This window comes from Hypanus sabinus, chromosome 14 (assembly GCF_030144855.1).
Source record: "Hypanus sabinus isolate sHypSab1 chromosome 14, sHypSab1.hap1, whole genome shotgun sequence".
Taxonomy (NCBI): Eukaryota; Metazoa; Chordata; class Chondrichthyes; order Myliobatiformes; family Dasyatidae; genus Hypanus; species Hypanus sabinus.
In genome coordinates, this window is record NC_082719.1 from 95,839,160 (window position 1) to 95,859,902 (window position 20,743).

The 20,743-nt window shown below is 41.4% G+C and overlaps 1 protein-coding gene across 9 annotated transcripts in view; it reads right to left on the minus strand.

Moving 5' to 3' along the window:
• nedd4l (NEDD4 like E3 ubiquitin protein ligase) overlaps nucleotides 1-20,743 on the minus strand; it is a 423,982-nt gene that overhangs the window by 206,049 nt on the left and 197,190 nt on the right. The window contains exon 1 of one of the 9 annotated variants that reach the window (XM_059989674.1): nucleotides 2,169-2,393. The exons of 7 other annotated variants lie outside the window; for them this stretch is intronic. In XM_059989674.1, coding sequence (XP_059845657.1) covers nucleotides 2,169-2,231 — 63 coding nt within the window. In that variant the 5' untranslated portion in view covers nucleotides 2,232-2,393. Of the gene's footprint in view, nucleotides 1-2,168; nucleotides 2,394-20,743 lie in introns of those variants that run through there. One more of the 9 variants, XM_059989676.1, reaches the window with a different exon arrangement.

Below are 20,743 nucleotides of genomic sequence, written 5' to 3' on the forward strand. Positions count from 1 at the left end.
AAGCATGGAGACTTCTGCAGGCTGCCCACAGCACATCCTCAGATTGTGCTGGTTGTTGAAAAATGGCACATTTCATGTATGTTCTGACGTTTTGATGTGAGTATGACAAATAAAGCTCATATGTAATCTCAAAACAAAAGATTCCCAACCATGCCTGCTCCTTCAGTGACAGCAAGGGGGCATGGCCACAATCAGCACGAGGAAACGTCGGAGTTGGATTGGACACGTAATGGGAAGAGAGACCAATGCCATGATCAAGATACCACTTCATTGGACTCAGGAGACCAAAGGCAACTTGGCGCTGTACCACGGAGGCAGAAATGAGGCCCCCGAACCACACCGGGGGCACAGCTGAGAATATGGCCAAGGACAGAGAGAGATGGACCTTCACTGCTGCCCTGAGCACCAGCAGCATAACAGGCAGTAAGTAAGTTAATAACCTCAACTAAATACTGTTGACAGCAAGCAACATCTATGAGTGACAATGGATTGCACAAGAATCACAATAAAAAATATCCTTGGAAAACTTAGAGATTGTAGTATGTAAATCAACTGTCTAAACTGAAGTGCTGTGACAAGGTCCAATAACCCGACTTGTAAAGCGTTTCTGTTCAAATCTATGTTAGAGATTATGCAGGTGCCGGGGTGCAGATACATCTCTACCAACGGAGGTGTAAGGCGCTCCTTCCCTCCACTAGCGCAGGTCATCCTTGGGTGAGGTGTAGCACTGGCTTAGCACCCCCCCCCCCCGATTAGAGTCACATCAAGTCTTAGGAGCAGGTGGTGGATGGTCATTTGAGCAGCTGGTGCAGATCACAGGTCCTGGTTACGTGACCACTGACACCAGACAATCTCTGAAGTGTATTGATAACGGCTGGGGTCGCCCGACTTGTGAAGTCACTGCCCAGAAGAAGGGAATGGCAAACCACTTCGGTAGAAAAAACTGGCAAGAGCAATCATGGACATAAGACCAATGACAGCCTACGACATACAACACGGCACATGATGATGATGTTAGGGATTATGTTTAATCAGACATTGATGATCAACAAATGCAAAAAGTGATGGGCAAACCTATTAGATGTTTATTTCTATGTATCATTAAGTGAAAAATAATGAAGTCAATAAAATATAAAGATCAGGAAAAATCATTGTGGACACTGCCCATCTAGCAAAATGCCTTTTCCAAAAGCTCCTTTCTGGAAAGCGCAATAGAACTATTAAAAAAACAAAGACTTCACCCGATCGTAAGTTTCTAACCTCAGGCAGTTAATCTGATCAACCATTCTAGTTAGCACCCTACCCCCTCTATATACTGCCTCACTCACTGCACTGTAGCATGAACACTTTAAACCACTTTTTATAATGCTGCTTTCATTGTAACTACATGCTGGTTATTAAAACAAGTGTTTCACACCATCTTGAAAGTTTCTTCCCCAAGGCCCCATTGTCCAATCAACCATTTTAGTTAGCACCAGCCCCAACCCCTCTATCTATTGCCTCAGTCACTGCACTGTAAACATTCAAAACCACATTTTATAATATAGTTTTCGTTGTAAGTACATGCTGGTATTTATGCATTCTATCATTCTATCTCATACCTGTACTTCTAATGGTATTTTAATCTATTTCCTTATTTTGTATTATTGTTGAATTTTGTCCTTTTTATTGAATGCCACATCGTCACACTGCAGCGGTGTCCTAACACGTGCAAATGTAAATGGCGAATAAAGCTGATCCTTGACAAAACCACCAAAAGTTAAACTCAAACAGCTTTGTGACTTTCAACTGTTTGAAAGTTTACGGCCAGTGGCTCATAACAAAAGTTTGCTTTAGTCAAGGTGGTACAGGATTTCAAAGCACTGTGTCATCCTGAAAAAATGTAAAGCTCCAGCCACAGAAAACAACAACCAGCTTGTATGAGATTCCTTTCCACTCTAATTTTAAAACAAGTTTGTTGAGAACATGTACAAGAGCCTCAGGAAGGTTCACCCCCACCTTATCCTCACCTACAATTATTAAAAAAAAACTTTTTTTAACAATGATGACAACACTATGAGCTGCAAAAAGCCAAGATGGAGGTTTTTATGTAAAATAACCAGGCTCAAGTCTAAGAAAGAAGTCAGCTTTTTGTTCAACAGCTTTTTCTCCCTGTGCTGCAGACTCACCGGTATCGATTCTCTTCTTTTTGGAACAGTACCTGGATTCATTCGCTCCACTTTAGTCGACATTTTGCTATCGTTTATTGACACCAGGCACTACGTCCACAAAACGCAAATGATGCCAGTGTAAGACGCCAACTATACTTTAGGCATCCAGAAGTGATCCTTGGCTTCAGGGATACCAATAATTGTCTCAAGGTTAGAGTCTGCTTGAAACACTAACGCTGTGTTATATCAGATGGGAATGCAAATCTTGAAAATTACAATAATATGCAAATCAACATGATTGAGAGTTAACCCTTTCAGAGGCATTTTAGAAACAGGAGCATCAAAGCCCTTTACACTGGAATACAGAAAATGTACAATGACTGTACCTGAATGCATAGAGATTAAGCACAAAGCTTGGAGCGAATATGCATGGCAATTCTACGTGGGAAGTCCAAGTCAGGAAGACCTCTTCTGTTCTTGTAATGTTATGGCTAAAACTGAATTCAGTTAAAATCAATTTAAATGGGAGAGGAATGGAATCCCAAGCTATTTTCTTGTTTTTGAAAAGCTAGTGGTCTCTGTCAAGTGCGTGCACTTACGCACTCAGTGGCCACTTCATTAGGTACACTTGCTCTTTAATGCAACTAACCAATCAGCCAATCATGTGGCAGCAATTCGGTACATAAGGAAGCAGATGTGGTCAAGAAGTTCAGTTGTTGTCAGACCTAACAAGAAATGTGATCTAAGTGACTGTGACTGTAGAATAATTGCTGATACCAGACAGATTGGTTTGGGTATCTCAGAAACTGTTGACCTTCTGGAATTTTCACGCACAACTGTCTCCAGAGCAGGGGTTCCCAATTTTTATGCCATGGACCAATACCATTAAGCAAGGCATCTAATGGGTGTGCAAAACAAAAACAAAAAATCTTGTGAGCATCAGTTCTGTGGATGAAAATGCCTTGTTAATGAGAGAGGTCAGAGGAGAATGGCCAGACTGGTTCAAATGGACAAGGAAGAGAGTGTAGTTCAAATCACCAGGCATTACAACTATGGTGTGGAAAAGAGCATCCCTACATGCACAAGATGTTGAACCCTGAGGTGGGTGGGATACAGCAGCAGAAGATCACAAGCTCACACTCAGTGCCCACTTTATTAGGTATAGGAGGTACACAGAACCTCCTATGGTCATTGAGTGCATAATTCTAAACTCTCAATAAAAATACTAGTTTTTTAAATTTTAAAACTTTACCCCAATTTTTTAATGTTTATTTATCTTGACAACCACATGCTTGACATAGAAATAATAACTTAATGTAGAAAGTTAATGTCATTTGAGACATATCCCTGATACAACACAAATCCTGTGAGTGCACAGGGACTATTCTAAAGTGAAGCGAGGCCAGAGAAAACAAGCAGCAAGCACAAAATGCTGGATGAACTCAGCAGGCCAGGCAGTATCAATGGGAAAAAAATCACAAGTTAACGTTTCGGGCTGAGACCCTTCAGCAGGACTGGAGACAACAGACAAGTCGACTGTGCTTTTTTCCAAAGATGCTGCCTGGCCTGCTGAGCTCTTCCAGCATTTTGTGTGTGCTGCTCAGACTTCTAGCACCTGCAGATTTTCTCTTGGTCCAGAGAAATCGATCTACTTCTCCCTCCACAGATTCTGATATGAAGCTCTCTGTCGCCAACATACTGCACTCAACTGGGTCAGCCACTAAAAGGCCACAGAACAACGTAGTCAATGTAGTATGGTGAACACAGCAGCAGGCCCTTCAGTTCACAATATTGTACTAAAGTAACTAAGCTAGTGACACTTACTTAAATCAATCCCTTCTGTCCATATCAAGGATCAAGGCTTCAACTTTATTCACCATATACATTTACATATATGGTGCATTAAGTTGATCATTGATCCTTACCATTTATATGTAATAGGACTTCTTCCCCCTTCTTTTCCAGTCCTGATGAGGGGTCTCAGTCCAAAACATCATCTGTTTATTCCCATCCATCGAAGCTGCCTGATCTGCTGAGCTCCTCCATCACACCATGTGTATACCTCTAGGAATTTGCTGTGGCATGCTGGCGCGACATGCAACAAAAAACAACAACGTTCGCAATTATAAAGAATAAATAATTATATAATAAGGAAAGTTATGGGATAAAGTACAAATATAGAATAAAAATTCTTTCAAATATATGAATACCGGCATTTATTTATAATGTAAATAGCATTAAAAAAAATGGTTTGAAGTGTTTGCAGTGCAGTGATGGGTGGGGGGGTAATAGAGTGAGGTGGGTGGTCGATCATCCTGGGGGAAGAAGCTTTTAAGATGGTGTGAAGTTTTCGTCTAAGTAGCCCTTTGGCACTTTCCAGAAGGGAACTGCTGGAAAAGATCATTTGCAGGGTGGGTGGTGTCCGCAGTGATATTTCCTGCCCGCTCCTTTATCCTGGACACATACTGTACTGGTCCCCGTAATGACGGTAGACTGCAGCAAATAATCTTTTCCATTCTTTGCATAATTGGCAAGCTATCCAGAGCCTCTTAAATGCCTCTATCACATCTTCCTGCCACCATTCCTGGCAGCACATTTCAGGTACCCATCATTATGTGAGTAAAAAAATAAAAAAAATCTTGCCCCATGCATCTCCTTTGAACATTCCTCCTATCACGTAAATTAAACACCCTGGAATATTAGATGTTTCCACACTGGGAAAATGATACTGTCTGTCTATGCTCCACATAGCACTGCCTCATAACAGTCCAACTGCAATATGAAAAGAGACAAGAACATCAGAATATACCTTTGATTGCTTTGTGAAGGGAAAATCGTGCCTCACGCGCCTGATTGAGTTTTTTGAAGAGGTAACAAAAAAAATTGATGAAGGTAGGGCACTGGATGTGGTCCACATAGACTTTAGCAAAGCATTTGACAAGGTAGCTCTTGAGAGACTCATCCAGAAAGTCATGAGGCACGGGATAAGTGGAACCTTGGCTGTTTGGATAAAAAATTGGCTTAAAGGAAGAAAGCAAAGGGTAGCTGTGGAAGGAAAGTATTCTGCCTGGAGGTCAGTAACTAGTGGAGTGCCACAGGGATCTGTCCTGGGACCCCTGCTATTTGCGATTTTTATAAACGAGCTGGATGTATAGGCGGAAGGATGGGTGAGTAAGTTTGCGGATGACACGAAGATTGGAGGAGTTGTGGATGGAGCTGTAGGTTGTCGAAGGTTACAAGAGGATATAGACAGGCTGCAGAGTTGGGCAGAAAAATGGTAGATGGAGTTCAATCCAGACAAGTGTGAGGTGATGCATTTTGAAGGACAAACCAGAAGACTGAGTACAGGATTAATGGTCATTTACTTAAGAGTGTGGGGATGAACAAAGGGACCTTGGGGTCATCCCTCAAGGTCACTGCACAGGTTGATAGGGTAGTTAAGAAGGCCTATGGGATGCTCGGCTTCATTAACAGGGGATTGAGTTCAAGAGTAGAGAGGTCATGTTGCAACTCTACAAATCTCTGGTGAGACCACACAAGAGTATTGTGTTCAATTCTGGTCACCTCATTATAGGAAGGATGTGGAAGCTATGGAGAGGGTGCAGAGGAGATTTACCAGGATGTTACCTGGTTTGGAGAACAAGTCACATGAAGCAAGGTTAGCAGAGCAGGGACTTTTCTCTATGGAGCGTAGAAGAATGAGAGGGGACTTGATAGAGGTCTACAAGATTATGAGAGGCATAGATAGGGTGGATAGTCAGTACCTGTTTCCCAGGGCACCAATAGCAAACACCAGAGGGCCTATGTACAAAATTAAGGGAGGAAGTTTAGGGGAGACATCAGGGGTAAGTTTTTTACACAGAGGGTTGTGAGTGCCTGGAATAACTTGCCAGGGATGGTGGTGGAGGCTAAAACATTAAGGGTATTTAAGAGCCTCTTGGACAGGCACATGGATGAAAAAAATGGAGTGTTATGGGGTAGTGTGGGTTTAGTACTTTTTTTAAAGGATTATGTGGGTTGGCACAACATGGAGGGCTGAAGGGCCTGTACTGTGCTGTAGTGTTCTATGGTTCTATGACACCTCATTCTTTAGCTCAATGTATTCATTCCTTCCACCAAATTTTCTGTATTAATTCAGAACTCAGACTCAGTTTATTATCACCGACACATATCGTGAAATTTGTTAACTTAGCAGCAGCAGCAATACATAATACAGAAGAAAAAAAACAATGATAATAATAATAAATAAAAAATAGTATACGTATATTGAATAGATTAAAAATCATGCAAAAACAGAAATAATATATATTAAAAAGTGAGGTGGAGTTCAAGAATTCAATATCCATTTAGGAATTGGATGGCAGAGGGGAAGAAGCTGTTCCTGAATCGCTGGGTGTGTGCCTTCAGGCTTCTGTACCTCCTACCTGATGGCAACAGTGAGAAAAGGGCATGTCCTGGGTGTTGGAGATCATTAATAATGGACCAGTGAGACACACTTCTCGGAGACAACGCTCCTTCAAGATCTCCTGGGTACTTTGTAAGCTAGTACCCAACATGGAAATTTACAACCCACTGCAGCTTCTTACGGTCCTGTGCAGTAATCCCCATACCAGACAGTGATACTAACTGTCAGAATGCTCTCCACAGTACTATAGAAGTTTTTGAGTGGTTTTGTTGACATACCAAATCTCTTCAAACTCCTAATGAAGTATAGTTGCTGTATTGCCTTTTTTATAACTGCATCGATATGTTGGGACCATGTTAGGTCCTCAGAGATCGTGACACCCAGGAACTTGAAACTGCTCACTCTCTCCACTTCTGATCCCTCTATGAGGATAAGTTGAAAAGTCTTCTGAGACAAGAACCAGGCCCAACAGGTTTCCCAGCCCTATTCATCAACTCCACCTTGGGCACTAGCTTCACCATTCAGGACATCTTCAGAAAGACTCAGAAAGGTGACATCCTTCATTAAGAACCACCATCATCCAAGACATGACCTCATCTCATTCCTGCTGTCAGAGAGGAGGTTCAGGAACATGAATATACACATCTAACATTTTTGCAACAACTTCTTCTCCTCTGCCAACAGATATCAGAGGAACTCCTGGGGATCTTCACCGTACACTTCGCTCCAGTCCAGAAAACAATCTTCACAAATATTATTTTTCCTGTCACTCAGCCAATTTTCCATCCATGCTGCTTTTGCCAAGCCACATGTGTCTGTCACTGTTTAAGGCATGCTTGGAGGGTTCAGATGTGCACTTCCTGATGAACACATTTATACTTGCTATGTGTTCTTTTTAGCAGGTCAATCCCTATGGGAGGGAGATCAAATGTTACTACACTCAGTGGCCACTTCATTAGGTATCTCCTGTGCCTAATAAAATAGCCACTGATTGTATGTCTTTGGTCTTCTGCTGATGAAGCTCATCTACTTCAAGATTCAACATGTTGTGCATTCAGAGGTACTCTTCTGTACATCACAGTTGTAACACATTGTTGTTTCAGTTACTGTCACCTTCCTGTCAGCTTGACCCAAATTGGCCATTCTCCTCTGACCTCCATCATTAACAAGGCATTTTCACCCAGAGAACTGCTGCTCACTGTATGTTTTTTGCTTTTCATCAGTCAGGACATGGAGGACCCATTGTGACTTCATGTTAGGACATGACAAGGCCTTGGAAGACCACATTGTGAGAATCATGGGCAGTTCTGGTTGCCTCGCTATGAGAAGGATGTGATTAAGATGGAAAGGGTGTAGAAAAAATCCACAAGGAATTCATTGGGATTAGAGGGCTTGAGTTATAAGGAGGTGTTGAAAAGATAGGGTCTTCTCTCTGGAGCACAAGAAGCCGCGGGGTGGCCTGATACAGGTAAGTAACTTTATGAGAGCCATAGGTAAGGTGGCATGGTGGAGATACGTCTTTATCAAAGGAGGCATAAGGCACACCTTCCCTCCATTAGAATGAAGGTCACCCTTGGGCAAGGTGTAGCACCTGCTTAGCCCCCCAATCAGGGTCACGTGAAGCCACGGGAGTAGGTGGTGGATGGCTGTATGAGCAGCTGGTGCGTGTCACACGTTCTGGTTATGCGACCATTGATGCCAGGCAGAAAATCTCTGAACAGTATTGATAATGGCTGGGGTCACCAGTCTTGTAAAGACATTGTTCAGAAGAGGAGGCAATGGCAAACCACTTGTGTAAACAATGTGCCAAGAACAATCATAGTCATGGAAAGACCGTGATGGCCCCATCATACGACACAGCACATGACGGTGATGATGAGATAAGATGAAAGATCACAGCCTTTTTCTTGGGGTAATTGAGTTTAAAACTAGAGGGTATAGATTTAAGAATCAAAATCAGGTTTATTGTCACTGATATAAGTCACGAAATGTGTTGTTTTGTGGCAGCAGTATAGTGCAGGCAAATAACTACGTTACAATTAGATAGATAGATAAAGCAAACAAGAATCAGCAAGGTCATGTTCATGGTTGGTTCAGAAATCTGACAGAAGAGTGGAAGAAGCTGCTCCCATCCTGAGGGGAAGATGTAAAAGGAAACTCAGGGACAACTTTTTCAGTGCAAAGAATCATGGGTAGGTGATATGAGCTTTTCATTATGACCTGGACAATAATGACTTTTAAAACATATTTGAGCAGGTACATTGACAAGAAAGATTGAGAGGGATATGGGCCAAATTCAGGCAAGTTGCTCTAACTCAGTTAGGCATGAATCTGGGATCCTGTCACTATTTATTAAAAATGTACTTACAACCTTAATTATGTACCCAACCTTTTGAATGTTTCTGAAGAAACAACATCAAGCTGTGTTGATTATGCTTCTGTCAAGCAACTTCATTCATTTCAGTAATTTGACAATGCAGTGAGTTATTAATGCTTTTTGAAGACCAAGGACTTGAGTGTGGTTGGCTACAATTATAAAAACCTTAGAAACAATGATCACCATAGAACACTACAGCACAGAAACAGGCCCTTCAGCCCATCCAGTCCATGTTAAACTATTATAATTACCTAGTCCCATCAAGCTGCACTTGGAGCTCACCTCTCCATACCCCTTCCATCCATGTATTTCTCCAACCTTCTCTTAAATGTTGCCACTTCTGCTGGCAGCTCTTTCCTTAAATATTCATTTTTACCCTTAACCTATGACCACTAGTTCTAGTTTCACCCAACTTCAATGGAAAGTACTGACATACAATACACTGAATTAGGTCTCACCAATGTCCCTTGCCCAACTTCAACATAATATCCCTACTCTGGAACTTAGTACTCTGATTTATGAAGATAATTGTGCCAAAACCTCTCTTCAAAGTTCAAAGTAAAGTTATTATCAAAGTACATATATGTCACCATATACAACCCTGAGATTTATTTTCTTGCAGGCATACTCAATAAATCCATAATAGAATAATAAACATAATAGAATCAATGAAAGACCATACCAACTTGGGCGTTCAACCAGTGTAGAAAATACAACAAACTGTGTAAATACAAAAATAAAGAAATAATCACAATAATAAATAAATGTGAAATAAATATTGAGAACATTAGAACAAGGCCCTATCTACCTGTGACACCATTTTCAATGAATTGGGGATGTGTATTCCCAGAAGAAATTACACTGTAAACAAGGAGATAGTTCGAGGGTGTAGTCACAATCAAATTAATCCCAAGTACAGCATTGGGACCACTGGAGAAACACAACTCTTGAAAATTTGACAGAGTCAAAGAGAGCAGCACAGAAACAGGCCCTTAGCCCCATCATCCCTATGTGGACATCCAGTATATTAGCTGTACTAATCCCATTTAGCAATTCCTGGCCTGTATCCTTCTCTGCTTTAGTAACTCAAATGCCTGTTTACATATTTTTTTGCATGTTTTGAAAATACCTTTCTCCTTCGGACACACAGTCAGCACATTCCAGATTGCAAATATTCTCTGAGAGAGAAATAGTCTTCATCTAAACCTCTTGGTCTAAACCTTTGCTCTCTATGTGGGGAAGAAAAGTTCCTTGCTCTCTAATATATGCCTTTCATAATTTTGTACACCTCTATCAGGTCCCCTGTTCAACCTTCCGCAGTTGGAAGAAACCAGTCCAGTTTCTCCTCAGAACTGAAACTCGCCATGCCAGGCAACATCCTAATGAGCCTTCTCTGCACTTTCTCCTGTGCAATCAAATCCTTCTCATAGTGTCGCCATGAAGAGTGTATACCGTACCTTGGCTGTGGCCTAACCAACATTTTATAGATTTTTATCATATCCTCCTTGCTCTTATATTCCTTGATATGAATAATAACTACAGTATCCCAGTATCTAAGAAAGGATGCGCTGGCATTAGAGAGGATCCGGAAGAGGTTAAGGAGAAATCCTGGGAATGAAAGGGTTAATGTGTGAGGAGCATTTGATGGCTCCTGGCCTGTTCTTGCTGGAGTTTAGAAGGAGGATGATCTCACTCAAGTACTGAAAGGCCTAGACAATGTGAAAATGATGCTATCTACAGAGGTCAAAGACCACAGGGCACAACGTCAGAAAAAAGGGACATCCATTTAGAACAGAGGTGAGGGGGAAATTCTTTGTTCAGGGGGTGTTGAATCTGTGGAACTTATTGCCACAGATGGCTGTGGATGCCAAGTCATTAGATATATTTAAAGCAGAGTCCTGAAGAAGAGTAACCGGTCAAAGTGTCGACTGTTCATTCATTTCCATGGATGCTGCCTGACCTGCTGAGTTCCTCCATAATTTTGTGTGTGGTGCTTTGGATTTCCAGCATCTGCAGACTTACTCGCATTTGTATTGGATTGATCTTGCAAATAAGTAATTCAAACGTATACAGTTTACCAAATGATCAATATCTGTAACTGCTCATCGATACTGTATAAAAATTGCATTCCTTTGTTCTGAGTTCAAAACAGTGTGGGTGACAGGGGCCAAGCTGTTCTCCTTGTGCTCAAGTCCACTGAAATATGACTGAGGAATGAGTGAGAGTTTTCAGAGTCTGGTTTATCGGCAATGACGTAATGAGAGACAATACTTTCAGTGAGGGATCAGCAATAAATTAACCTTTATCAGGATGGCAGTTGAGTATCAATGAGTATCAAGGGATCAATGCTTGGGCCCAGCATGTATCAAGGAACAAGACAAATTAAGTAACTCCTTCCTCAAACATTCCCATCTTTATCCTCGTTATAGAAACTCCTAGAAACTAAACTGTCCCATGCACAACTTGACTCGGGGCCAAATTTTCTGTTTGTTTTATGTTGCTGTCATACAGATCTGAGAGGTTTTGCCAGGTTACCCGTTTGTTACTGTTTTTATATGGTATTTCAATCTTCTTCTGGTTTTAAAAATTCAGATGAATGATAATTTTTTTTACAAACACAAGAGATTCTGCAGGTGCTCGAAATCCAGAGCAAACATGCAAATTGCAGAAGGAACTCAGCAGGTCAGGTAGCATCTAAGGAGGGGAGTAAACAGTTGATGATTTAGGTCCAAGACCCTTCATCAGAATTCTGGTTCCTTAAGGTTGATTTAGCCAGGGGTGGTGGTGGGGATAAGCTCCTACTACCTATTAAATGCTCCCAATGGTGTGCATCTCAAATAACCTCTGACAACCAAGTCCAACTCCTGGCCTTCACTTGCAGCTCAGCTACTAAGCCTGGAGGAGTTGTTTCTGCTGTCAGGAGAACTGGGTTACTGGCACCTTAAAACCAGTCACTCAGGGCAGATGGTGCTCGTCAGCCATGGTAGGTAGCTCATCTAGGAGAAGGAAAACTGATCTCAAACCTCTCCTGCCTTGTGCTATACCCACTCATGGGAAAGGCTTCAGTAGTAAACCCCAAAGAAAGATCCTGAGCTGGAGTCGCTAATGCAGTGCTACATAGAATTCAATGCTGACTGGCAACTCCTGCAATGCTGCTGGTGCCAAAATGTATTGGCCTCTGCAGTTCCTTTGGATTCATCAGCTGTATGGAGAGGGGGAGCCTGCTACATGGGCAACAGATTGCTCTCCATATCATACTGCCCTGACTTGCATACCACATAGATTGCTTGGACAATTATCCATGGTCAACCCCAACCAATGGAGCTCTGGATTTACAACACATGCAGAATCTCTTTTGTTCATACAAAATTATTTATTTATTACAATAAATCCTTATGCTAATAAAATGAAAGGGGGAGGATCTTGCACACTGAAGATAGAAGCAGAACCATTTCTTCTTGCACAAAGAACTCTTGCCCTTGAGCAAAGAAGTGATAGGAAAAGGATTAAGAGGTGATTATTAAGTACTTGTAAAGTTTCCAGGCAACATTTATCAACCAGGCAAACATGAACAATGCATCAAGGGTATTTGATAGCAAGTCAAAAATAGATTTTAAGCACTGAACTAACTGGGAACACCACACTTATAATGGCATACCCAACCCTTTACACTTCAACTTTTAAAAGTCAGCTCACTTGTTTTACATTGCAGGCTGCTGTGACCACAAGTACATTGCCTAACAAGTGTTGTGGAAGAGACACAGCAAAAGCTTAATTGGACTAATACTTGGAAAGGGAAATATTACAAGGTTACAAGGAAGGGTAAATGAGTGGACACCAGTGGGGTAAAGCAGAGGGAGTTTGTTTTAAAACCAAGGTTAATAGGTTCTTGATTAAAGTTCAAAGTATAGTTTTATCGGAGTATTTATGTCACCCCATACAACACTGAGATTCATTTTCCCGTGGGCATACTCAGCAAGTCTACAGAATAATAACTATAACAAGATCAATGAAGATCAAGAAGAGTGCAGAAAATAACAAACTGTGAAGAGTGATTATAAATAAATTATCAATAAGTAAATAACAAGATAAAGAGTCCTTAAAGTGAGATCATAGGTTGTGGAAACTGCTCAATGGATGGGCAAGTGAGTGAAGGTAGTTATCTCATTTTATACGAGAGCCTTATGGTTGAGGCGTAGGAACTGTTTTGAACCTGATGGCAGGAGTCCTGAGGCTCTTGTACCTTCTACCTGATGGCAATTGTGACAAAAGGGCACGGCCTGGGTGGTGAGAATCTCTGATGATGGATGCTGCTTTCCTATTACAGAGTTTCATATATTTGTGCTCAATGGTTGGGAGAGCCTTACCTGTGAGGTACTGGGCTGAATCCATTACCTTTTGTAAGATTTTCTGTTCAAAGGCATTGGTGTTTCCCTACCAAGCTGTGACGTGCCCAGTCAATACACTCTACAGAAGTTCGTCAAGCGGAAATTCTGAGGGTGTCAAAGATTATGGTGTGAAGGTAGGAGAATAGGGTTGAGAGGGAAAAGGAATCAGCTATGATGGAATGGTGAAGTGGACTTGATAGGCCTAATGGACTAATTACTCTCTCATGTCTTATGGAGGGAGGAGAAATACTAATTAATTTGATCAAAGAACCAGTTCAAGGATGATAATCCAAAAACCCTCCTTTTGTATTTTATTCAAAGTTCAAAGCAAAATTTATTATCAAAGTATATACTTGTCACCACACACAACCCTGAGGTCCATTTCTTGTGAGCAATCGAAGTAAATACAAGAAACACAATAGAATCAGTGAAACCCCAAACCCAACAGGACAGACAGCAACCAATGTGTGGAAAAAAAATGATCATACTATGTAGATCCAAAAAGAATGAGAAAGAAGGGATCAATAATAATAAATAAATAATCAATCAATATCAAGAGCATGAGATGAAGAGTTCTTGAAAGTGAGTCCATAGGTTGTGGAAACAGTTCAGTGTCAGGGTCAGGGAAGTTATCCCCTCTGGTTCAACAGCTTGATAGTTGAGGGGTAATAAATGTCCCTGAACTTGGTAGTGTGAATCCTGAGGCTTCTATAACTTCTTCCCTTCTGAAATTGAATGGGTTGGAACTACTCAGATTAGATGGTATCTGGGTCAAGAGGAAGAGCTGAATTTTCCTTTCAATGACCTTTCATCAGGTCGAGTTGATGTTTATCACAACAAAGACACGTTGAGCATTTATTCCATTAATTAAAAGATCTGGAAAGGTTAGAAATCAATAACAGGGCCAGAGAAGAGTAATGATATGGTATTCAGTTGATAATAGGGGCGGACGTATCTCTTGTAGTTCAGACAGCCGGCCCCAGATTCTCTGTTGCCAGGGAAAATAAAATCTTGCACAGGTGGAAAATATTACGCAAGGGGCAGAAAAGGAAGCTGTTATCGGGCAGAGATATGAGGGTGCCACTGATGTGGGTAAATGGTGGGCTGAAGTTCGGGAAGATGTAATTGAGAGATTAGGACAACAATTCAGAGCAGGGCTTCATAAATATTACAGAGTTAAAATGAACAGGACTTAGTTTAAAAAAATGGGAAAATAAATTTATAAAGAATATATTAACGTCATCAGGTTTTGGATGTCACAAAACAAAGGGAGTTTGCATCCATCCACACCTCTATAAGCCGATTGCTGGTAGCATTCTTTTTATCTGAAGATCTTTATGTTACGCCAAAGCACAAATCTGTTCTCGAACTGGACAGACATAGGAACTGACCACAAAATTTAATTTAGAATGGATTAAAATGATCAAGCTGATAGTATAACAATATTGGTAAAGTTGAAATGTCTGCTCTGATTTGTTTAGAAGTAGACGCAATAAGAGTAAGAATTAAAGAGTAATGAAGCCATAAGAGTAGGGACCCCAACTCTTCACAATTTTTATAAATGACCTGGATGAGGAAGTGGAGGGATGGGTTACTAAATTTGCTGTTGACGCAAAGGTTGGAGGTGTTGTGGATAGTGTGGAGGGCTGTCAGAGGTTACAGCAGGACATTGATAGGATGCAAAACTGGGCTGAGAAGTTCAACCTAGATAAGTGTGAGGTGGTTCATTTTAGTAGGTCAAATATGATAGCAAAATATAGCATTAATGGTAAGACTCTTGGCAGTGTGGAGGATCAGAGAGATCTTGGGGTCTGAGTCTATAGGACACTTAAAGCTGCTGCACAAGTTGACTCTGTGGTTAAGAAAGCACATGGTGCATTGGCCTTCATCAATTGTGGGATTATGTTTAGGAGCCGAGAGGTAATGTTGCAGCTATATAGGACCCTGGTCAGACCCCACTTGGAGTACTGAGCTCAGTTCTGGTTGCCTCACCACAGGAAGGATATGGAAACTGTAGAAAGGGTGCAGAGGAGATTTACAAGGATATTGCCTAGATTGGGGAGCATGCCCTATGAGAATCGGTTGAGTGAACTCGGCCTTTTTTTCCTAGGAGCGACGGAGGATGAGAGGTGACCTGATACAGGTGTATAAGATAAGAGGCATTGATCGTGTGGATAGTCAGATGCTTTTTCCCAGGGCTGAAAATGGCTATCATGAGAGGGCACAGTTTTAAGGTGTTTGGAAGTAGTTTCAGAGGGGATGTCAGTGGTAAGTTTTTTTTTTATGCAGAGTGGTGAGTGCGTGGAATGGGCTGCTGGCAACGGTGGTGGAGGCGGATATGATAGGGTCTTTTAAGAGATTCCTGGACAGGTACCTGGAGCTTAGAAAATAGAGGGTACGGGTAACCCTAGGTAATTTCTAAGGTAAGGACATGCTCGGCACAGCTTTGTGGGCCGAAAGGCCTGTATTGTGCTGTAGGTTTTCTATGTTTCCACAAAGTAGTGGAATTATGCCATTCGACCCATTGGGGTCCAATATTCCCACATGGCCGAAATAAGACCAAAAGATATAGGAGCAGAAGTAGGCCATTCGGCCCTTCGAGTCTACTCCGCCATTCAATCATGGGCTGATCCAATTCTTTGTCATCCCCACTCCCCTGCCTTCACTCCATACCCATTAATGCCCTGGCTATCTATCTCTGCCTTAAATACACCCAATGACAAGGCCTCTACAGCCGCTCGTGGCAACGAGTTCTCTGTATCGCAGTTCCAAATGGATGTCCTTCAATCCTGATGTCATACCCTCTTGTCCTAGGATCCCTTACCATGGGAAATAATTTTGCCATATCTAATCTGTTCATGCCTTTTAACATTCGAGCTATTATCCCTCTAAACCCCATTCTCCTGCCTTCTCCCTGTAAACCCTTACTAATCAAGAACCCATCAACCTCCATTTTAAATGTCCCAGACGACTTGGACTCCACAGTTGGCTAAACTCAAATATGTGAGAGGTTTTGTTAAAATTGGAAGTGTATGATGTAAATATATAATAAATGGGTGGATTATTGTTCAGGAAAGTAGAGAGATGATTACAGCACAGCAAAGGAATCTTATTACCAGTTATCAAATGGGACAGTATTTCTGAATTATATACGGGATGCATTCCTCAAACATTTTCATTAGGGCTCAAGTTGCTTGGTTGTTGGCATCTGGAAATAATAGATACTAACTATTTAAAAATAAAGAAATATTAATGTCATTTGGTGTCTTAGCATGAAGGTACCAACAGATGGATAAATAATTCTTAGGAAGGCATCCTTCTTTGATTATTAATCAGTGCTATTTATTAAGTTATACGATAATCTTCAGTTTTACCCTGAAGACTAGTCAACAACTTTGACAAGTTTGTTTAAAGGTTTCAAGTGAAGTGTGATGTCAAATGCACAGGTTCAGTGAGGTAGAGATACAATAAAATGCTTGCTTGCAGCTGCATTACAGGCACATTGTTACCCCACAACTAAAATATGACTGCGGGAAAGCAGCGATAGCCACTGTGGTAGTCCTTGTAAGAGGTAGATGTGAAAAGCAGCATCACTTATAGCAGGCTTGCTTCCCTCCATCTGGAACACAGGGCACAAGACAAAGCCGGTGAAGGGTATAAATATCTCTTATGAGGGATATAGATAGGGTAAATGCAAGCAGGCTTTTTCCACTGAAGTTGGGGTGGATTACAACTAGAGGCCATGGGCTAAGGGTGAAAGGTGAAAAGTTTAAGGGAAACACGAGGGGAAACCTTTACTCAGAGGATCGCCAGAGTGCAGAATGAGCTGCCGGGTCAAATGGTGCATCCGTTTAAGGGGGGTTTGGATAAGTAGGGGCATGGAGGGCTATGGTCCCAGTAAGAGTCAGTGGGAGTAGACAATTTAAATGGTCCAGCACAGGCCAGATGGGCCAAAGGGCCAGTTTCTGTGCTGTACTTTTCTGTGACTCCATGGTTAACATGCCTTACTTAAACTTGATCATGGCAACTTAGAAGATAGGCATCATCTGGACCTGGATCTGCCCAACAGAAGAGAAAAGTAGCTACAATCGCCATGCCTTTGGAATCATGACAACTCCCTCACCCCCACAGCGAACGTCGCTGCAATTCAAGAATTAGCCTCCAAACGATCAAAATGTTTACTAGGTACTAGATCTTCCTACTTGCCAAGTTTGATTAATTCGTGTATTTCACTTCTAAATATGTAGTTACTCCCACTGAAACTTGATTTTCTCACTAACAGTATTTTATAAATATAAAACTTTAATCTTTTAAACTCAGACAATTCAAATATCAGTTTCATTAGGTTACTTTGCAAATGAAATTTTAAGCGGAATTTGTTGTTTGGTGCCATGGGAACAAGAAAACCAGAACAACATTTTTCCATGAACCTTAAAACTTGTGAGTTTTCAACATTTCTTTGTTTCCTCATTTATCTGTGCCATGAAAACACCCTATTTTTCCATGGACGTGGAATAATGCAGAAGTAATGAACTTCAAAATAAGGCAATATATTTACCAAAATGTAGATTTAATTTATAAACTAAGAAAGCATTTCTACAACCTCCTTCCTGCACAAAGTGAACTCCGCAACACTAGTGGGAAGACAATGCATACATTACACATGTGTAAAGTTTTAAGTCAATGCCCTACATGTGCAAAACAGACAGGATCTTGAATGGTCTCAAATCTCTAGAAGTCCACTCAGGACATACCAAATACACTTGCAAATACAAATACACTATCACACGATCACTGTTGCACTCAATTCACACTGATTTACCTCTATTTATTCAAGCAATTTCAGAATCCCATCTTATTAAATCTCCTTTTGTTCAAATATTCTCTGCTCCTGAAGAAATGGATTTGAAGGCCCACTTTGAAAGAGTGAACCATTCCTTTATTTTCCATTACGGAAAAGGCTTTTCCCATGACCTGTCCAAAGAACATCCAAGCAGCTCAGGGTGGTGGGCTCTCAGGATCAGTCACCGACTCAGACAGACAGACATATTTTATTGATCCCAAGGGAAATTGGGTTTCGTTACAGCCGCACCAACCAAGAATAGTGTAGAAATATAGCAATATAAAACCATAAATAATTAAATAACAATAAGTTAATCATGCCAAGCGGAAATAAGTCCAGAACCAGCCTATTGGCGACACTCCGAGGGAAGTGATGTAAAGTTCGATGGCCACAGGTAAGAATGACTTCCTATGATGCTCAGTGTTACATCTCAGTGGAATGAGTCTCTGGCTGAATGGACTCCTGTGCCTAACCAGTACATTATGGAGTGGATGGGAGTCATTGTCCCAGATGGCATGCAACTTGGACAGCATCCTCTTTTCAGACACCACCGTCACAGGGTCCAGTTCCACCCCCACAACATCACTGGCCTTACGAATAAGACCAGTATAGTAGCCTTAGGTCGCACACCACTAGGTTCAGGAACAGTTTTTACTGTACAAACATCAAGCCCCTGAACCAGCGTGGATAACTTCACTCACCTCAACTCTGAACTGATTCTATAACCTACAGACTCACTTTCAAGGATTCTACAACTCATGTTCTTAGTTTTTTTTTAATTTACACAATTTGTCTCCTTTTGCACACTGGTTGCTTGTCAGATTTTCATGTGTAGTTTTTGTAAATTCTATTGTATTTTTTGTAAATGCCCGCCAGAAAATGAATCTCAGGGTAGTATACAGTGACATATATCTGCTTTGTAAATACATTTACTACGAATCAGAATCAGGTTTATTATCATTGGCATGTGACATCAAACTTGTTAACTTAGCTGCAACAGTTCAATGCAATACATAATCTAGCAGAGAGAGAAAAAAATAATAAATAAAATAAAACATAATAAACAAACAAGAAAATCAATTACATATTTTGAATAGATTTTTTAAAATGTGCAAAAACAGAAATACTGTATATTAAATAAAGTGAGGTAGTGTCCAAAGCTTCAGTATCCATTTAGGAATCAGAAGGCAGAGGGGAAGAAGCTGTTCCTGAATCGCTGATTCTGTGGCTTCTGTGCCTCTTACCTGATGGTAACAGTGAGAAAAGGGCATGCCCTGAAAATAATGGACACTGCCTTTCTGAGACACCGTTCCCTAAAGATATCCTTGGTACTTTGTAGGCTAGTACCCAAGATGGAGCTGACTAGACTTACAACCTTCTGCAGCCTCTTGCGGTTCTGTGCAGTAGCCCCTCCGTACCAGACAGTGATGCAGCCTGTCAGAATGCTCTCCATGGGACAACTATGGAAGTTTTTGAGTGTATTTGTTGACTTACCAAATCTCTTCAAACTCCTAATAAAATATAGCCACTCTTGCCTTCTTTATGACTACATCAATATGTTGGGACCAGGTTAGATCCTCAGAGATCTTGACACCATGGAACTTGAAGCTGCTCACTCCCTCCACTTCTGATCCCTCTATGAGGATTGGTATGTGTTCCTTCGTCTTATCCTTCCTGAAATCTACAACCAGCTCTTTTGTCTTACCGACGCTGAGCGCCAGGTTGTTGCTGCAGCACCATTCCACTAGTTGGCATATCTCAATCCTGTACACCCTCTCGTCATCACCTGAGATTCTACCAACAATGGTTGTATCGTCAGCAAATTTGTAGATGGTATTGGAGCTATGCCTAGCCACACAGTCATGGGTGTACAGAGAATAGAGCAGTGGGCTAGGCACACACCCCTGAGGTGCGCCAGTGTTGATCATCAGCGAGGAGGAGATGTTATCCCCAATCCGCACAGATTGTGGTCTTCCGGTTAGGAAGTCGACGATCCAGTTGCAGAGAGAGGTACAGAGGCCCAGGTTCTGCAATTTCTCAATCAGGATTGTGGGAATGATGATATTAAATGCTGAGCTATAGTCAATGAACAGCATCCTGACGTAGGTGCTTGTGTTGTCCGGGTGGTCAAAAGCCGAGTGAAGAGCCATGCAGACTGCATCTGCCGTTGTCCTATTGTGGCGATAGACAAATTGCAATGGGGCCAGGTCCTTGCTGAGGCAGGAGTTCAGTCTAGACATAACTAACTCCCAGAGCATTTCATCACTGTCAATGTGAGTGCTACCAGGCTTAAGTCATTAAGGCAGCCCACCTTATTCTTCTTACACACTTTGCGTCTAAACTTACATGCAAGTTTGTTATGGCTACAATTTCACTTGTGCAATGGGGTGTGCTAAACAACAATGTTGCCTCAACTTCAGTCTAACCATTGTTTTAAGAGTGCATTGCCCAGGGCTTGATTTCATGAATTACACCAAGACTCACTCTCAATATCATTATAGAATAAGCTGTGAGCAGATTTCAACATCAACAGATTTATACCTACTCCCCCTTCTCTCTTTTTCCATTCCCCATTATGGC